Source organism: Hipposideros armiger, unplaced genomic scaffold (assembly GCF_001890085.2).
Source record: "Hipposideros armiger isolate ML-2016 unplaced genomic scaffold, ASM189008v1 scaffold_322, whole genome shotgun sequence".
NCBI lineage: Eukaryota > Metazoa > Chordata > Mammalia > Chiroptera > Hipposideridae > Hipposideros > Hipposideros armiger.
Genome location: NW_017731672.1, coordinates 1,649,264 through 1,666,056, shown reverse-complemented (window position 1 = coordinate 1,666,056; position 16,793 = coordinate 1,649,264). Strand labels below are relative to the sequence as shown.

The 16,793-nt window shown below is 40.5% G+C and overlaps 1 protein-coding gene across 2 annotated transcripts in view; it reads left to right on the top strand.

The window, feature by feature from the left end:
- The first annotated feature begins 11,622 nt into the window (after positions 1–11,622).
- The window catches only part of CMC1 (C-X9-C motif containing 1), a 79,746-nt gene continuing 74,575 nt past the window's right edge, over positions 11,623–16,793 (top strand). For both annotated transcript variants that reach the window (XR_002126025.1, XM_019660619.1), the window contains exon 1: positions 11,623–11,822. Coding sequence is in view for 1 of the 2 variants with exons in the window: in XM_019660619.1 (XP_019516164.1) it covers positions 11,804–11,822 (19 nt within the window). In the remaining variant the exon portion in view is untranslated. The remainder of the gene's footprint in view (positions 11,823–16,793) is intronic.

Sequence of the window (16,793 nt, the reverse complement as noted above, 5' to 3'; positions counted from 1 at the left end):
GGAGTATAGAAGGCCCTGGAGAGCCCCGTAGTACTCATACTGCCTAGGGTAGACTCCCATAAATCTTTGTGTCTTTATAATAAACCTTGGACATCTTTCTGTTATGGACTGAATTGTGTCCCCCACCTCAAGTTCATATGTTGAAGCTCTAAGCCCCTAGATGACTGCATTTGGAAATAAGGCCCGCGTAGAGGTAATAAAGATTAAATGAGGGCACAGTGTGAAGTCTTAATCTGATAGGACTGGTGCCTTATAAGAAGAGGAAAAGACACTAGATCTCTCTCTCCCTCCCTCCCTCTCTTCCTCTCTCTCCCTGTCCCACCCTCCCTCCCACCCTCCCTTCCTCTGTGCACAGAAAAGAGGCCATACAAGGACAAAGCAAGAAGACTTCTCTACAGCCAGGAAGAGAAACCCACACCAGTGGCACCTTGATCTTAGACTTCCAGCTTCCTGAGCCGTGCGAATATAAATTTCTTTTGTCTAAACTGCCCAGTCTTTGGTATTTTGTTTGGCAGGCTGAGCTGACTAAGACACTATTATAGTGGAAGGAGCGTGGCCTCTGGAACCAAATGGTTGTGGAGTTAAATACCAGCTCTGCCATCTATTAGCCATATCTTTGTGCCTTGCTCTCATCATTGTAAAATGTTGGCAATGAGGATCATATTGCCTCTTCTAGTCATTTATTTATTCAGCAATTGTTTATCGAGTGCTTTGTATGTGTGAGGTACTCAACGAAAAATTGCTATGATCTGAGGCTGCAATAGTGATTGTACACAAACATGATCCTTTACCTCCTAGAACTTATGGTATAGAGAGGGATAGACAATAATAAGTAAGTCTCAAAAATTCATGTTAATTTGTTATTACCATTAGTGCCCCAGCTAAAGAGGTGTGTTCACTCAAGGAACGTGCCCCTTCCTAGGGTAGCATTCTATCAATGACTGGCTGATTCAGGAGTAGAACGCTTAGCTCCCTCACTCCAATTCAAGACCATTCTGAAGGACCATCCCAGCTTCAGAGCTCCTTGTGGAGTTGGCTAAGTTGTTATGACTGCACCACAGCTCAGCTTCTCTGTCTGCCTAACCCAGTTTCTGTCCCTTCTTTTCCAAAAGAATTGACCACCAAAGCACTCCCTAATAAACTTCCTGTGTGCTGATCTCCACCTCAAAGTCTGCTTCCCAGGGACCCAAGCTGCAATAGCAGGTTTGTAAGGAATACTTATAAACATGCTTTGCCATCAAGGATGGGAAGTTAAGATTCTTTAGCTGAATGTGGGGAGTGAGATAGGGGCTCCCATAGCCCATACATCATCTGTCTGCTTGCAAACAAGGAGCCAGTGGCACAGAACCAGGATGGCCAAGGCGGGTGACACTGCTTATTGTCCTGACACTGACCCATCGCAGATCTTGTCTTGAACCTTCAGCAAGTCCAATGATGAAATGTGTTGAGACATGGCCTGAAATTGAAAAGATGAAAATATCATTGTACCTTCATTTTACCTACCCAGAGCTTAAGAGTCAGTTGGAAATGACAAAACTATGACACAGTCAAAGAAATGGGCAGGGTGTTGGACAAGATAAATAGCCTAGAAATAGATCCAAGATAAAAGAACTGAAAAGTAAAAGGTAGGCTATTCAATAAATACTTCTGGGAATACAGTGTTAGAAAAATTGGTTAATTATTTGGAAAAAAAGTAAAGTTAGATATTCTATTCCCACAATAAAATGAAATAAAGAGGAAGAAAAGAAAATAGATGTAAAATAGCAATCTATTAAAAAAAAAGAAAATAGAAGAAATATAGAGGATAAGATGGGTTATCTCTTACTAAGAATTAAATAATGGAATAAATAATAAAGAAAATAATCCATATATGTATACATCTGTCAAATTGTTATTAATAAAAGTAAAAGAAAAAAACAATTACAAATAAAGGTCACAAACAGGATAGAAAATGGTTTCATATAGAAAGACAATATATAAATCAGTTAAAAAAATAGTAATAGTCTAATTCAAAGTGGAAAAGAATATGGTAGAGAATTCATAGGACAATAAAAATCTATTAAGCAGACAAAATATTTATCACTACTAATAAAAATTAATAAGTTGTGACCATATGCCTGTTTGTATCAATTTAGTGAATATATTTAAAATGACTTTACCTACTGTTGACAGTTTATCCACAGAAACTAGCACAATAATTCCACTGCTTAGGTATCATCGTTCAGAAATCACCTAGAGGTGAAAGTTTTAGTTTCACAATTTTTATTTCAGTGTTAAATTTAAAAGAAAAATTAGAAACAACTTTAAGATTCAACAATAAACAGTGAAATAATGTTTGGTATCTAGACACAGCTCACAACAGGAAAAGCACAGGCAAATCGTGGACTGGCATGATCCTGGAGACAGTAAGCTGAATTTTGTTTTTGTTTTTTGGCCTGGATTTTTAATGTATTCCCAATGGTATGTTGCATAGTTAGAGAGAACTTGATAGCTGCGGAGAAGGTGACAGACATATACACAGCACCAGAGGGGTTAAGAACATAAACTGGATCGGGTTTCCATGTACTCCCATTTAGTTCTGTGGCTTGTATGATCTTATTCGGTGGGGAATGAGGGAACCATGGCAAGTCTTTGTATTAATTACTCATAGGACAATGTCTTCAAGTAGCAAGGAGCAGGAACCAACTTAAATCAGTTTAAACAAAATATGGGAAACAACGAGCAAATGCTCTTTTCGTCTAGATTGTGTGCAAGTGGATTGTCTTGGAATATAATCCCGGGGAGCAGGAGTGAGGGACAGGGAAGAGTGAAACAGGGGAGGAGAGAAAGATAACACATGAATGTTTTGCTGAGTTTTCCACTTCTCAGGTGACTGGTGCTGGAGACCATGAGACTCTGGAGGGATCGCACAAAATGTGCTTTAGGATTGTCTTCCCAGGGAATAAAAAGTGGGACGCATTTATCCACAGGATTCCATTCACTATTGATCATGGTGGCCCACAGGCATTATTTAACTCCCCTGCACTTCTGGGCTGTATATGTGTGCCAGCAGAGAGGGTCCCTGTGGATGTTTCAGGCAATAGTGTCAGAAAAGCAAGTGAGAGTTACAAGATGCTGCCAGTTTCACCTGCATGATGATGCTTGAAACCTACAAGAACTACTGGCCACATGTAAGAGTTGGGGCTGAGAGGATTTGGAGTGCTGTTCAAGACAAGTCCTATATATAAGACTTTGGTGATTCAAAGAAGAGCGAAGACCTAGAAAGGTAGGAATAGAGCTGAGCCTCAGAGCAACTACAACCAGAGGTTCAAACTCCATCTGGATTTTCTTGGTCTTGAATCTCTGTTTCTCTTTGGTTGGTCACCCCCTTTTCTTTCTCCTTAGAGATAGCTTTGTTGACATGGCATACAACTTGTCTCTTAATGGCTTTTACACTTTGCATTTTACAATATCAGCCTCAGGAGTCAAACTGGTGTACTTAGACCCACATCTGATCTTTCCTAGGGCAATGCTTCATTGGCCTATTTTAGGTCAGGCATCCATTCTTGGGCAAAGGCGTGTGGTTAAAGAGAGGTGTCATGTAAGAACATGAGGACACTGGTAGAAACCATATAATAAAGTAGGGGAAGAGCAGTTTCCTAAAGAAGAGTAAGATGCCAATCAGATAACACAGGAAACGTGTATCTCATGTTCTACATAAGTGGGTGCCTGGGCCAGAAAACAACTCTTAAAGCATGTAGAGCCTGGACCTACCTTTAGCCAAAGATCAGAAAGGACAAAATGAAGCCTGAACTAAAGCAGACGTTAGTGACAGGGAGGAGGATAGAAGTGATGCTAAGGAGAAACAATCGATGGACCATGGGACCCATATTAGTTTCACATGGTGCCCTTACATTCTCCATTAACTGGAACTCGTAACAAACATTTACGTTGCCAGATGCCAAGTCCTGTGACAGATGCTAGGGCTGCAATTGTCCATAAGACAAAGTCTCTCCTCTCAAAGAGCAGAGTCCTGTGACTTAGCAACAGAAATAATCTCATTTCTATAGGAAAACTTCCGTCCACGCCTTGAGATCCCTGGCTTCATGTCATAGAATCTAGTTAATAAAATACATTATTAATAGTATAAGCACTCTTCTTTACGGAAGGCCAAGGCCCGAGTTTGTGGTAGCTCTTCTTTTGAACTTATTGCTTCATGTGTGATTGATAAAGATATCAGAATCAATGAAATGGGATTATTTTGTCTGGGCATAGCCCTAGTGAGGAAGCACTGACACTTGATAGCAATTCTCAACATCTGATTCCCCCTGCCCCCTTGGGTCTTGTCTATATGGCTACAAATAATAGAGGCCAATATAGCTCAACCATGTTTGTGGTTCATGACTGCATGATGGTCACCCTATTCTATACAGTAAAATGCTGTCAATTAGTACTCTGCTTGTCTTTCTCTTATAAAATACCTAATTGTTCTTTAAGGCTTACTTCAAATATAAGCATTTATATAACGTCCTCTGTAATTCAAAATAAGTTTCCAATCCTCTGGGTACCCCATTTTCTTCTATCATGTTGGACTGTAATTATTTGTTCATATGTTTGTCTCTCTCCCTCTAGACTCTGACTTCCTTCAGGGGAGGGACGTTATTTTATTTATCTTTGTTTCCCTAGGACTTAGCACAGTGCATAGCACAAAGTAGGTTCTCCAGCTTGGGGGAGTTGTGGATACTGAATTCAGAAAGTTTGTCCTCTGTCAGATTCATAGTGCAGAGACATTTGGTGAAAGTCACTGAAGTTTTTTCTGACTTTATTTCCTCTAATTAAGCAACAGATCCTTGTGATGTTTTCAGTGCAGCTGGCCATCTAACTAGAATTTCACTGATATTTCAGACACAGTGTACAACAAAAAGCACTGCTGTTTTTGTTTGTCAAGTTTTTCAGCTCCTGTGAGAAGTTCTACAAAGGATCACAGCATCTGCACAAGACCCAGGTAAGTGAACTCCAATGTAAGTCATGTCACAGTAATATCTTTACCTTTAGTATTATTGTATTTTTTTAGGAAGAAGAATCTCTGACCCCAGAGAAAATTGTAGTCTGTCCGAAAGGAGGCCACCCAGAAAACAATACACAGTAAAACCAAAACATAAAATATAGAAAACCTTCTGCAGAGGTGAGAGGGGATTTTTTTTTCACACTTTTTTTCTCACCTGATAAGTGATAGGTCACACTGTTAAATCTCCTTTGTTCATTTGAAAGGTGTTTCACATAATTCTGATTTTAAACATATTGTTACCTACATTTCAGTCCTGAAGGCAGAGCAGCTCTGAATTATTACATTAAAAAAAAATCACACACACACAAAACAAAACCTAAATATTGTGCAGTAATAGTTCAAAAGAAGTTTTCTAAAATAAAAAGATGTTCATCATAGTAACAATAGCTAGAATTTATGAACGTCTTACTATTTGCCAGAAACCACTCTCAGTGTTTGTCGATCTCAGTCATTCATGTTATTGAGGAAACTGAGGCCGAGGAGAAGAAATGATTTACCAAATGCGAGTTAGAAGTAGGAAAGCAGATGCATAGATACATAGAACAACTTGAGTGAGTCTCGTAGCTGTAGGGAGAGCAAAAGAAACGAGATGTGAAAGACTGTATGATTACATTTATATAAAGTTCAAAAACAGGCAAAACTCATCAATTCTCATAGAAGTTAGGAGAGTAATTACTTCTGTTGGGTAGGGTTTGACTAGTAGGGGGGATCAAGGAACATTCTGGATGACTAAAAATGTTCTATATCTTGACATGGGTGGTAGTTCAAAAATATATACACGTGTAAAAACCCATTCAGCTGCACAAAGATTTGCACCCTTTTCCGTATGTAAGTCATATCTCAATTAAAAAAAGTGAAAAAAAAAAAAGGAAGGGAAAGGAATTAGAGTTTAGCCCTGTTTAGTTCCAAAGGCCCTCTCATTCCATTACTCTTTCTGCAATGTCTCACGTTTTTACACACAGAATTTTCCCCGTTTTCTGGGATAGTGCACAGAAACTCATCCATGGATTCTTTAATATATTATTGCAAGTAAGTTTATGTAGTGGAAATTGCAGAGTACAGGAGGCTGATTATGAAAAGATGTACATCATTTCATAAACTGGGACTAGTTTATAAAGAGCTTTGTAAACCTTGTTAAAATGAAGTGTTTGGATTTTATTTACAGGGAACCACTGTGGGATTTTATACAAGAAATTTTATAATCAAATTTGCTGTTATGGGTGAAATGGATTGGAAAGAATGATGGGAGGAGAAAAAAACTGGGAATAAAGAACAAGTTAGGAGGCTGTTATAGTCATCTCTGCAAAAGCAGATAGATCTTGGACCAAGAGTTCTGATGGTTTGGATGAAATAAAGATATATTAAGGAAGAACTGAGTAGATGCTGTGATCAACTGGATGTGGGCAATGAGGGACAGACAGGAGCTGATGGAAGTGGCCAGGTGGACTGGTCATAGTGAAGCAGACCCTATTCAATCACCAAGAAAACAGGGCCAAATTTCTTTTTTTCTTTTCTTTTTTTTTTTTTTTGTAGAGGGCAGTGTCACTGGCCCTCACATGTGGGATCCGAACCGGGGCCCTCTGGCATCCCAAGCCAGTTCTTAAACATCGCACCACTTTGCGGGGATGAAGGAGAAGGGGAAGGGATGAGACAATACAAATTGGTAATTGCAATATGGCCTCAGGGATAGAAAAAGACAGTCTGAGGAATATAATCAGTAATGTTGTAAATATTTCTTACGGGGCCAGATGGAGTCATGTCCTGTTGGGGAGACCACTTCATAGTCAGTTTAGAGGCCTGACCACCGCACTGTATTTCTGAAGCTGATGTTGAATAATATTGTATGTCAACTATAATTATATATACATGTAGTCTCGGGACATGGAGTAGAGAGGGGGAATGGAATCAATGGAATTGTAATAGATAAGTATGATATCGGGAGTGGGAGGGCAATACATGGGGGGAGCGGGGTTGTTACTTTGTGAGGGTGAAAAGGCTAATTATTGCATTGTTTTGTACACCTGAAACTAACAATAAAACAAAAACAAACAAACAATAACAACAACCAAAAAAGAAAACAGGGACAAAGTATATTGCTCTGGGGAGAGGCTAATGTCAGGCAGAATGTCAGGGCTCTAACCAAGTGATTTGAGAGTCAAGGAAAGTTTCTAGTCCTTGTAAAAAAAAAGAAAAACAAGAAAGAATAACACCACTGCCGCCGCCACCACCACCACCACCACCACCACCACCACCACCAAAAAACTAGATTCTTATAGTCTGAATTGTGCCTCAGAAAGTTCATATGTTGTGGTCCTAAGCCCAGTATCTGAGAATGTGGCTATTTGGAGATAGGGTCTTTAAAGAGGTAATTAAGTTAAAATGAGGTAATTAGGGCGGGCCCTAATCCAATATGACTTGTCTCATTAAAAAAAAAAAAAAGGAAATTAGGACACAGACACACATAGAGAGAAGACCATGTGAAGAGACAGGGAGAAAATGGCTACCTGCAAACCAAGATGAGAGCTCGTCAGAAGAAAGCAAACCTACAGACACTTTGATCTTGGATTTCTAGCCTCCAATTGTGAGAAGATAAATTTCTGTTGTTTAAGCCAACCAGTCTGTGGTACTTTATTATGGCAGTCCTAGCAAACTAATATAAATGTCCACCTGGACCTAAGGGCTTTCAAATTGGAGAGGGCACAGGATATGGGGGTCTGGGGGCCAAATTATGCAGCTCAGCAGACAGAGCCACCAGGTCCCCTTGAATTGCGACCTTCTAGCCAGGAACTAGTTCTAAAAACTCCATCTACTGGTTGGGATGGGGTTTCTAGTGTTCTTCCAAATTTAATTCTCATAGGCTCAGTGATAGGACACAGCAGAGCTACAGGTGGAAAATCTTTAGTTCTGATGCTGGGCAGAGGAAGCAAGCAGGGGATTTTTGACTATCTCAGTTTATAAAAATAACAGGATATCAACATAGAGTAAAAAGAAACGCTAGATGTAGTCAGAATTGACTTGGTAAAAAATTAAGGCGTTTGTACTCACACAGTCTTTGATATTAGACTAAGAGATATTAACGTCTAGTCTGCATACTAAATGCCTTACTTTGCCTTCACTTATGCCTTCTACTGTGGATCGACTACTATCCTTGCTCCCTTGTGTTACTTCAACTTCCTCCTACCTGGTCTGTCTCAGCATGACTCCCCAGTAATGAGCATCAAGGGCAGATCATTTGAAACAAGAATGAATACATTGCCATGATTTTCTCATTTGTCTGTATACATTTGCCAAGGAATAGAATCACCTAGAAATTCTACCTGACTCCTTGTTCTACTCTCCAAAGTTTAATTGTATATTCTTCCTTTGCAATTACTCTCACATTCATTTTTTTTTTTTTTTACATTTCTACATATCCTAGTTCAGGCTCTTTGGAGACCCAGCCTCACCTACTAGAGTAGCCCCCTTACTGTCCTGCTTACCTCCTGGCTCTCTCCTCACCCCTTACACCTATCCTGCAGAAAATCTTTAGAAATCTTTGACCACAATGCCAACCTTCAACAATGCCTACTGTAACCTTCAACAGCTACTGACTGCCTATAGCAACAAACTTCAACACTCCGCAGCCTAATGTTTGAAGCTTTGGGATTCTGGCCTCCTTTAACATATGTCAGACTCATTTTCCTCTACCCTACCTTCCCAAAGTCTCTAACACGGCGGTTCTCAACCTTCCTAATGCCGCGACCCCTTAATACAGTTCCTCACGTTGTGGTGACCCCCAACCATAAAATTATTTTCGTTGCTACTCTATAACTGTAATTTTGCTACTGTTGTGAATCGTAATGTAAATATCTTTTTGTTTTCCGATGGTCTTAGGCGACCCCTGTGAAAGGGTCGTTCGACCCCCAAAGGGATCGGTGACCCACAGGTTGAGAACCACTGCAGTCTAACACATTAACGTGGTTTCAGGCACTGCCCCCTACATGTCTGCCATGCAGCCCTGAGTTTTCCACCCCCACCCCTGTACTATTGCTCATATGCTTGCATTCCTTACATACCCCCTTTCCTGTGCTCCACCTATCCTTCAATAACATCTCAAATCCTAGATGCTTTTGTTTTTTTTTCTTCTAGCATGACATGCCACCTTCTCTGCCTACCCAGGCTACCTATCTTTCCAGGCCAACCATAATTTCTACCTCAGCATTGAAATCTTTCCTAACCACCTTGGCATTTAATCCTTTATGAAAGGTTACTGGGAGGCCTTTAGGTGACAGATATTGTCCAAGCCCTAGGGATCATGGTTGGATAATACATAGTTTCTAATTTCCAGGACAATGTGCTCTCCTCCCTTTTTATGTGTCTATTGCAGCTATTGCCCAAAGACTTGTCTATTAATAATGTGATAGCTTAAGAAATTTCTTCTGTTTTGAGTTGCTGCTTAAATTTCTATGATTGCATTTTTTAAAGAGATAATTTATGTTTCCCAGTTAGATAGTAAAGACTTTTCCCCATAATGGTCTTGTTTAGTGTGAGAGAGGAGAGGGATACATTATTATGGAACAGGCATTGAGGGGCTATTTTTGCTAGCAGTCCATTTTGTGGGACACACAGAAATATTTTACAGATATTTACTGCTTAGGATAAGTCTAAAGCAGAGAGTGCCCACTCAGGATTTTTAAAAAGTGAGTTGATTTAAATAAAAACATTAAATCAACGGTTCAAGTGATACGCAGTTGTGGTAAAAACTATAGATATTGTCCCTTCAATTACTGAAACAGTGTTATATGATATCACATTTATTTCTCACAACAACTTGGGAAAATTAGAAACTAAAGTCCAGAGAAATGTTGGAACTTATTCAAGTGAGAAAACTAATAGGTTGTGATAACAGGTTCAGGTTCAGAGACCTAGGTACTCGGACTAAAGCTCTCAGAATTTCCCCCTTTACCACAATGTTCTTTTGCATACAGGAAGGTTTAGTTTAATTACTTAAGTGTGTGTTTGGCTTGTGCTTTTTTTTTTTACCCCAGCTCATGTCCTCAAAAAGATTGACTTTCTAAATTAAATCCTTCACCTCTAGAAAAATAAAAGGGGTACCAGAATGAATTTGGTGTGTTTGTAAGCACATTTATAAAACATACAAGGAAAAGGACCTGATTTCCTGCCTGGCTGAGTGAAACATTAATTCTTCACTTTGGCACCTCAACCTACAGCTGTAATAAGGGCCGTTATGCCCAAATAGGCCCTTAAACGGAAGACCTGCTGAGCAGAGACCCACTTTTCCAGCCCTGCTCAACTGCATTGGCTTTTCTGCCAACTGACCAGGCGGAAGCAGCAGCAGGGGAGGAGGGACTGCAGGTAGGTGGGGAGGGGATCATTTTGAAAGCCCTAAATCCCTCGCAGGATGAAGCAGCTGCTCCTTGTTTTTCTAACATCTGTCCCATCTGTCCCTGGCTGCCCGGCACCCTTTGGAGGTTCGAGCTAGCTAAACGTGGATATATGACAAGGAAGAATTTCTGCAGGCTGGTTGGTGAGTGGAAATCAGCATAATTGCTACCCAGAATGTTTCTTGTATTGAGAAGAGGGCAGTCGGGGTTCTTAAGGAGGATGGTTATCACCTTACTTCATTTTCCTCACAAAACATACAGCTTTAATTGACAGAGTCGGGGTTTGTAACATCACCCAAATTAGACAATTCGCACTGAGGATATTATTTCACAAAGCAGGGGTACCTCTAGTGCCTAATTTTTTTGACACTGAATTTTTTAAATTTTATTTTATTTTTCAAGTGCAGTTGACATGCAATATTATTTTATATTAGTTTCAGGTATACAGCACAGTGGCTAGACATTTATATAATTTATAAAGGGATACCCCCCCAAGTCTAGTACCCACCTGACACCATACCTAGTTATTACAATATTATTGACTATATTTCCTATGCTGTACTTTACATTTTAGTGGTTATTTTGTAAGTACCAACTTTTAATTTTAAGCTCCAGGGAAGTCACAGGATGCTGATTTGGGAGAGAAATAATGATGCTGCACACCCTATACCACCTTTATGGTGGAACTCGCTGTGCATATTTCACATGTGTGGCGTTTATCACATTTAACAATGTGTTGCTTGTATATGATTCCTCTGTCAACACGGTGCTTCTCCATAACGGGGACCTTATTTTTACTCAATTATTTCCTCCTAGTATTCAAAACCAGGGCTGGAACTTGGCAAGCATGAAATAGACATTTATAAATGAATGAACAAAGAAAAAGTAAAAGGGCAGGACGATTGATTTGGTTCTCCGAAATTCGGTGTGGAGGGAAGGGCTTGGAGTCACTACGTGGTATGAGGGTGCGAAGCAGGCCCACAGCTTCTGTTTATGTCACCCCAAACCCGGGTGGGAGAGCGGGTGCCTCAGCTCCGCCCAGAGCGAGTCTGCGCAGGTCTTCAGAGAAGGCTCCGCCCCTAAGGAGGGCGCAGTCACGCCCCCTTCCCAGTCATTCCCACTGCGAAGTCCGTTCCACTTAGTACAGGATTAGGGGCGGGGCCACGGTAGCGCAGGCGCTGTGGGCGGCGGAAGTAGCGACTAGGAAAGAGGGAAAGGGATTAGCTGCGCTTTGCGAAGGGCACCGCGCTCCTCCTCCGTTTCCTTCTGCGGAAAGCTGTGGGCATCCGCACGTGCAGCCGAACCCAAGCTCCTCCCTTTCCCGCCCCCCTGCCCGGGAGCGGCCAGGCGGCTGCCTTCCTGTATCGCCGAGATGGCGCTCGACCCGGCAGGTACGCGGGCGGGAGGCGGGGGTTGCTGAAGAGTCTCAGCTCGTGTCTCTGACCGCAGGCCTGCGGGTTGGGGGCCCGCCTGGGAAAGGTGCCGAGCTCTGAGGTTGCACTGCTTCCGCAGACGTCCCCTCCCTCCTAGCCGGCTGCCTTAGAGTTTATGGGCAGCCCCAGCTTCTTCCCTGCGGCCATGAGTTCTCTAACAGCTCATTGGGGTTAGGGTTAGGTGAGAGGCATTGGGTTTCTTGTCCAAGCTCTGGCCCATATGCGGTTTACAAACATTTTCCTCCTTAACGGGACAGGTTTCTTCATCCTCATTTTCTCCCCTTTGGGGCACAGACTAACCTTTAAATATCTGTAGGCCAACTTTAAAACAATACAAAGGATCCATCCCTGTGTAGCAAGAGTCCGTTTCTTTGGAAAGGATCCCCCAAATCTACCATCAACGTTATTTTTAACTTAAATGCTTCCACCTGTCTCCATTTACAGCAGTAGTTTGTTCCCCTTGCATTCCCGACCTTACGGAAGCTCACCTGAGGTATCCTTGCTTTAGGATATTTATGTAAAAGTCTAGTTAAGAGAGCTGTCATTTTTGGAGGGAATGGTAATTGGTCTAGTCCATTCCTTTCGTTATATGGATATGAAAACCCAAAGCATTGGGAAGAGAAATGGCTTCAAACCTTTGGAGATTCAGAAATGAAAGTCACTTTGGTGGCCCTCGAGAAAGAAAAATATGTGTAGCTGACAAATAATACATTTATTGAACACTTGATTACCAAGCTAAGGCTTCTCAATCATCCCACAGTAGCGTGTGGTATGGTAGATACTATGGTCTTCGTTTTACAGATTAGGAAACTGAGGCTGCGAGAAGATAAACTAATTTGAAGCATGCTAAGAGTTTCCGGAACACACAAGGATCATACCAGTATTGGGCCAGGTGATTGGATCAAGTTTTAGGAAACAGTTAACAATTGATTTGGGCTTTGAAGGCTAGACTTCGTAGTGACGTTGGAGAAGACATGGCACAATGAGCAAAGGTATAGGCCGTATAAAGTACACTGTGTGATGTTTGGGTGCAGGGTGAATACCTTGGATTGGTTGGTGGGGTATGAGGGCTTGTCAGTAAGGGGTGGGTAAGTTCAGACGGGAAAGTAGATTGAGGCCTGTATTATTCCAGTATTTCTGAGCTGGAAGTGACAAAGTAATCTCATACAGATGAGAAAACAGACTCAGAGAGGTGAAAGGCTTTTATATGTCTACGTTCTTAAATTTAGACAGACAAGAAAATTGAGAAAAAAATCTTCATACTTGTCTCCACTTTCTTTCTTACTGTCCAGAAACTTTTAACCTACTGCAATCTTTTAGGTGGCTTGCCCACGGTCACAGATAATTGCTGGTAGAGCCAAGTCTGGATGGAACTCAGATAATTTCATTTCCAGTCCAGCGTTACAGGTATAGACCCTGCCACTATTTGAGTATTTATTGAGTAAACAACTACTTGCTGAGTTCCCATTGTATGAGGTGTGATAATTAAGTTCATGAACTCACCCTAGAAAAAGTGCTACATGCCTCATTGCTGAATATCACTATGGTCACCTTTGAAATACTCCCCTTGGGAAGCTATGCACCCACACCAGTGCCTAGTCCACCCTTCAGAGCAATTTTGGAACTCTTTTCTGCAATGGCCATCAGAGCAGAGCTGTCATATTACCCTTGATGTCCTGAATGTCAGTCATCAGAATGTCTTCCTTTCAATATTTCCTTCATCTTTGGGTAAAGAAAGAAGTCATTGGGGGCCAGATCAGGTGAGTAGGGAGGAAGTTCCAATACAGTTATTTGTTTACTGGCTGAAAACTCCCTCACAGACATTGCCGTGTGAGCTGCTGCTTTGTCGTGATGCAAGAGCCATGAATTGTTGGCGAAAAGTTCAGGTCGTCTAACTTTGTCACACAGCCTTTTCAGCACTTCCAAATAGTAAACTTGGTTAACTGTTTATCCAATGGTACAAATTCATAATGAATAATCCCTCTGATATCAAAAAAGGTTAGCAACATTGTTGCAACAAGTTTGCGAATTTAATTGTCAGACCTTGTATGTCATGTATTGTTTGTTCTAGGCCCTAGGAAAGGTATAGAGGACAAACGAGATCCCTGCACCCCTGCTCCAAATAGAGCTTGTATGTAGCTAGTAGTAGACAAAAGAAGACCAACATCCCTCTCCCCGCTTCCCATAGACACAAACTTTTACCGATTGTGATAAACATGAAGAAGATAAGCAGCGTCCTGTGGTAGATGGGGAGGTGGACTACTTGAGACAGGTCAATGAAGAGCTCGGTGAGGAAGTGCCATTTGAATTGGAATCTGAAGGACAACAGGAAACAGTCTCGTGAAGAGGTAGGGAAGGAGTATGCTAGGCAGTCATGTCGCAAGTGCTTCAGATGTTTGCCGGAATGACGGCTCGAGTGTGGAGATCCATAAGGAAAGATGGTGGGAAAGGAAGCTGGAGGTAAATGCTGAAGGCTATGATAAAGCATTTGGACTTTTTTTGGATGTTATCAAAAGCTTTTGTAGGTTTTTAAAGAGGCATAATGTAACTTTAAAATTACAACACTTTATGTCTTTACTACCCTGGCTGCAGTGGTAACATGCATTGTAGAGGGACCCTGAGTGGAAGCAGGGAGACAGACTAAGAGGTGATAGAAATTGACAGGACCTGCTGTTGCATTGAGTAAAGATAGTGAGGGAAAGGGAAGCATTAAGGATAATTCCTAGGCTTTTAAGCAGCTGAGTGGATGGTAATAGTCAAATCTAACAATGTGATTATTGGAGACTGACAAAAGCAGGGATGGAAGCAAGGTTGGAATGGAAAAAGAAAGTGGAGTCAGCAAGTAGGAAGATTTTAGAAACAATTCTTTATCTATTTAAATTGTAGAATACAAATGTACCGAAGCCACTTTTTTTTTTTTTTAACTTATTTTTGTTTGGTTCATAAGTTGAAGCATAGGTTCACATTTTGGTATTTCTCTTGGTTTTCACAGTCCACAACGGTATGTGCCTATACTGAGTAGATAGTTATGCCAAATGAGTTTATATAGCAAAATTTGTTTACCCATTTGTTTATATTACATTTTTTGAATTCTCTATACAAGTTTGATCTTTATTTGGCAGTAACTTTTAAGTAACTATAGGTTCCATTTTTCTTCAGAAACTCTGAACCCAACAATGAACTGCAGGTTACAAACTTATATGTAGTTTTATTTGAACTATTTTTCTTTTTATTAACGTAGAGGTAATAACAGCACACTTTGTAAGTTTATTGGCCATAATTATGTTCATTATTTTCTCTTACTATTTGATTGCAGAGAAAAAGAGGGAGAGAGTCCAAAATACCCAGGAAAAGTGGATGTGGCGAGAGATTAAATTTAAAAAAAAAATACTAGTGCCTAGGTTGTATTCCCAGATATTCAGATTTAATTTGCCCAAGCCTCTGACATTTACAAATATTCCATAGACAATATAATGTGCAGAGTAGAGGAGAACCACTGTTCTGAACTCTTCCAGTTTTATTGACTAGTCATTCAGCTTTGTTTGAAAGTCTAATATTCCTATTTTCAGAGGAAGTTCTTTACATCTTTAGCCATAAATGGGACCTGTGATTGTATAGTAATGATTGAGAAATATACAGTATAGCTCTTTCTCTAATAATAGGACTTTAGCATAGTGAGTCTTATTCCAAGTTATAGCTTCTTTACCAATTTATAATTCTTTTTACAAATATTGTACATTTTAAGAATCCAGTCAAACTTAGGTGACTGAAAAATTTAAAGAGCGTTTATTTTGAATATATAACCCATGATCATCTATAGAAACAGTGTTAAAAGTGGTGCTTGTTAAAGTAGAATTTTCAAAAGGGTAAAATTTATTAATCATACAACTACAAAATGACTACTTGTTGAAAATTTTCTTCAACTCGTTAATTAGTGAGGGAACCAATAAAATGTAAAAAACAGTTCAAAAAGCATTTGAGAACCTAGCTACGTAGACAGTTTTATACATTGCTGGCTTAGATAAAAACTGGATAATTTGCAACAGGCCATAAACTAATCTTTAGGGCTATCTTTTCCACCGGTCAGAAATTATTTCTATCTCTATTCGACAAAATTCTAGAAGTTAAACTGCCCCTAACAAGCTGTAAAATAGCCCAGCAATGGAAAGTCAAGCCCGGTGCTTACCATGTACACCCAGTTAGGCGTTTGCCATCTGCAGATTCTAGATACATTTTCTGGCATGATTATATTCCCAGATGACAATTCGCAGGAATCTAGGCCTGATCGTTTTGATTTGTGACTTTCTTTGATAACTAGAAGAGATTCTCTTCTCCCTTTATTTTCCCTCTTCTAGCAGGGTAGGAAGTTTCCCTCCCCCTTGTCAATTAATGAGGATTTGTTTTCTACTTTTGCCCAGTGGGGCAATGGCAGCATGAGAGGTTTCCTTAAATCTCCGTGTGTGAGTGTGTCTGAGCGTGTGTGTCCCTGTCCTTGTCCCTTTCCTTGCATTGGTGTTTTCTTCCAGAAATTGAATCGGGAGGAAGATGGGACAGTGATAGGGCTCAGGGGTGTGGAAAGTGGGCCAGGAATTTCATAACATTGCATGAGTAGATGTTTAAAGTGTATGTATCTTGGGAGGATGGCATATGGTCTAACTCTTGGAGTATTTGGGCTGCAGGGGTTATTTTAGTGGTTTTTGGTGGGATGTAGGTAGATTAGTTTTAAGGGAGCTAGCACTTAGGGCTAGCTCTTACATTTACTGGAAATTTTTTGCTTTTTAAGTTAGACATCTAAACAGATTTGAAGAATCTTTTTTTTTTAATTTAAAAAAATTTTTTTTTATTGGGGAATTGGGGGGATGGGAACAGTGCTGGGGAATTGGGGGAAGGAGAACAGACAAGTTGCTGTCCTTTTGTTCTTCACTCTAG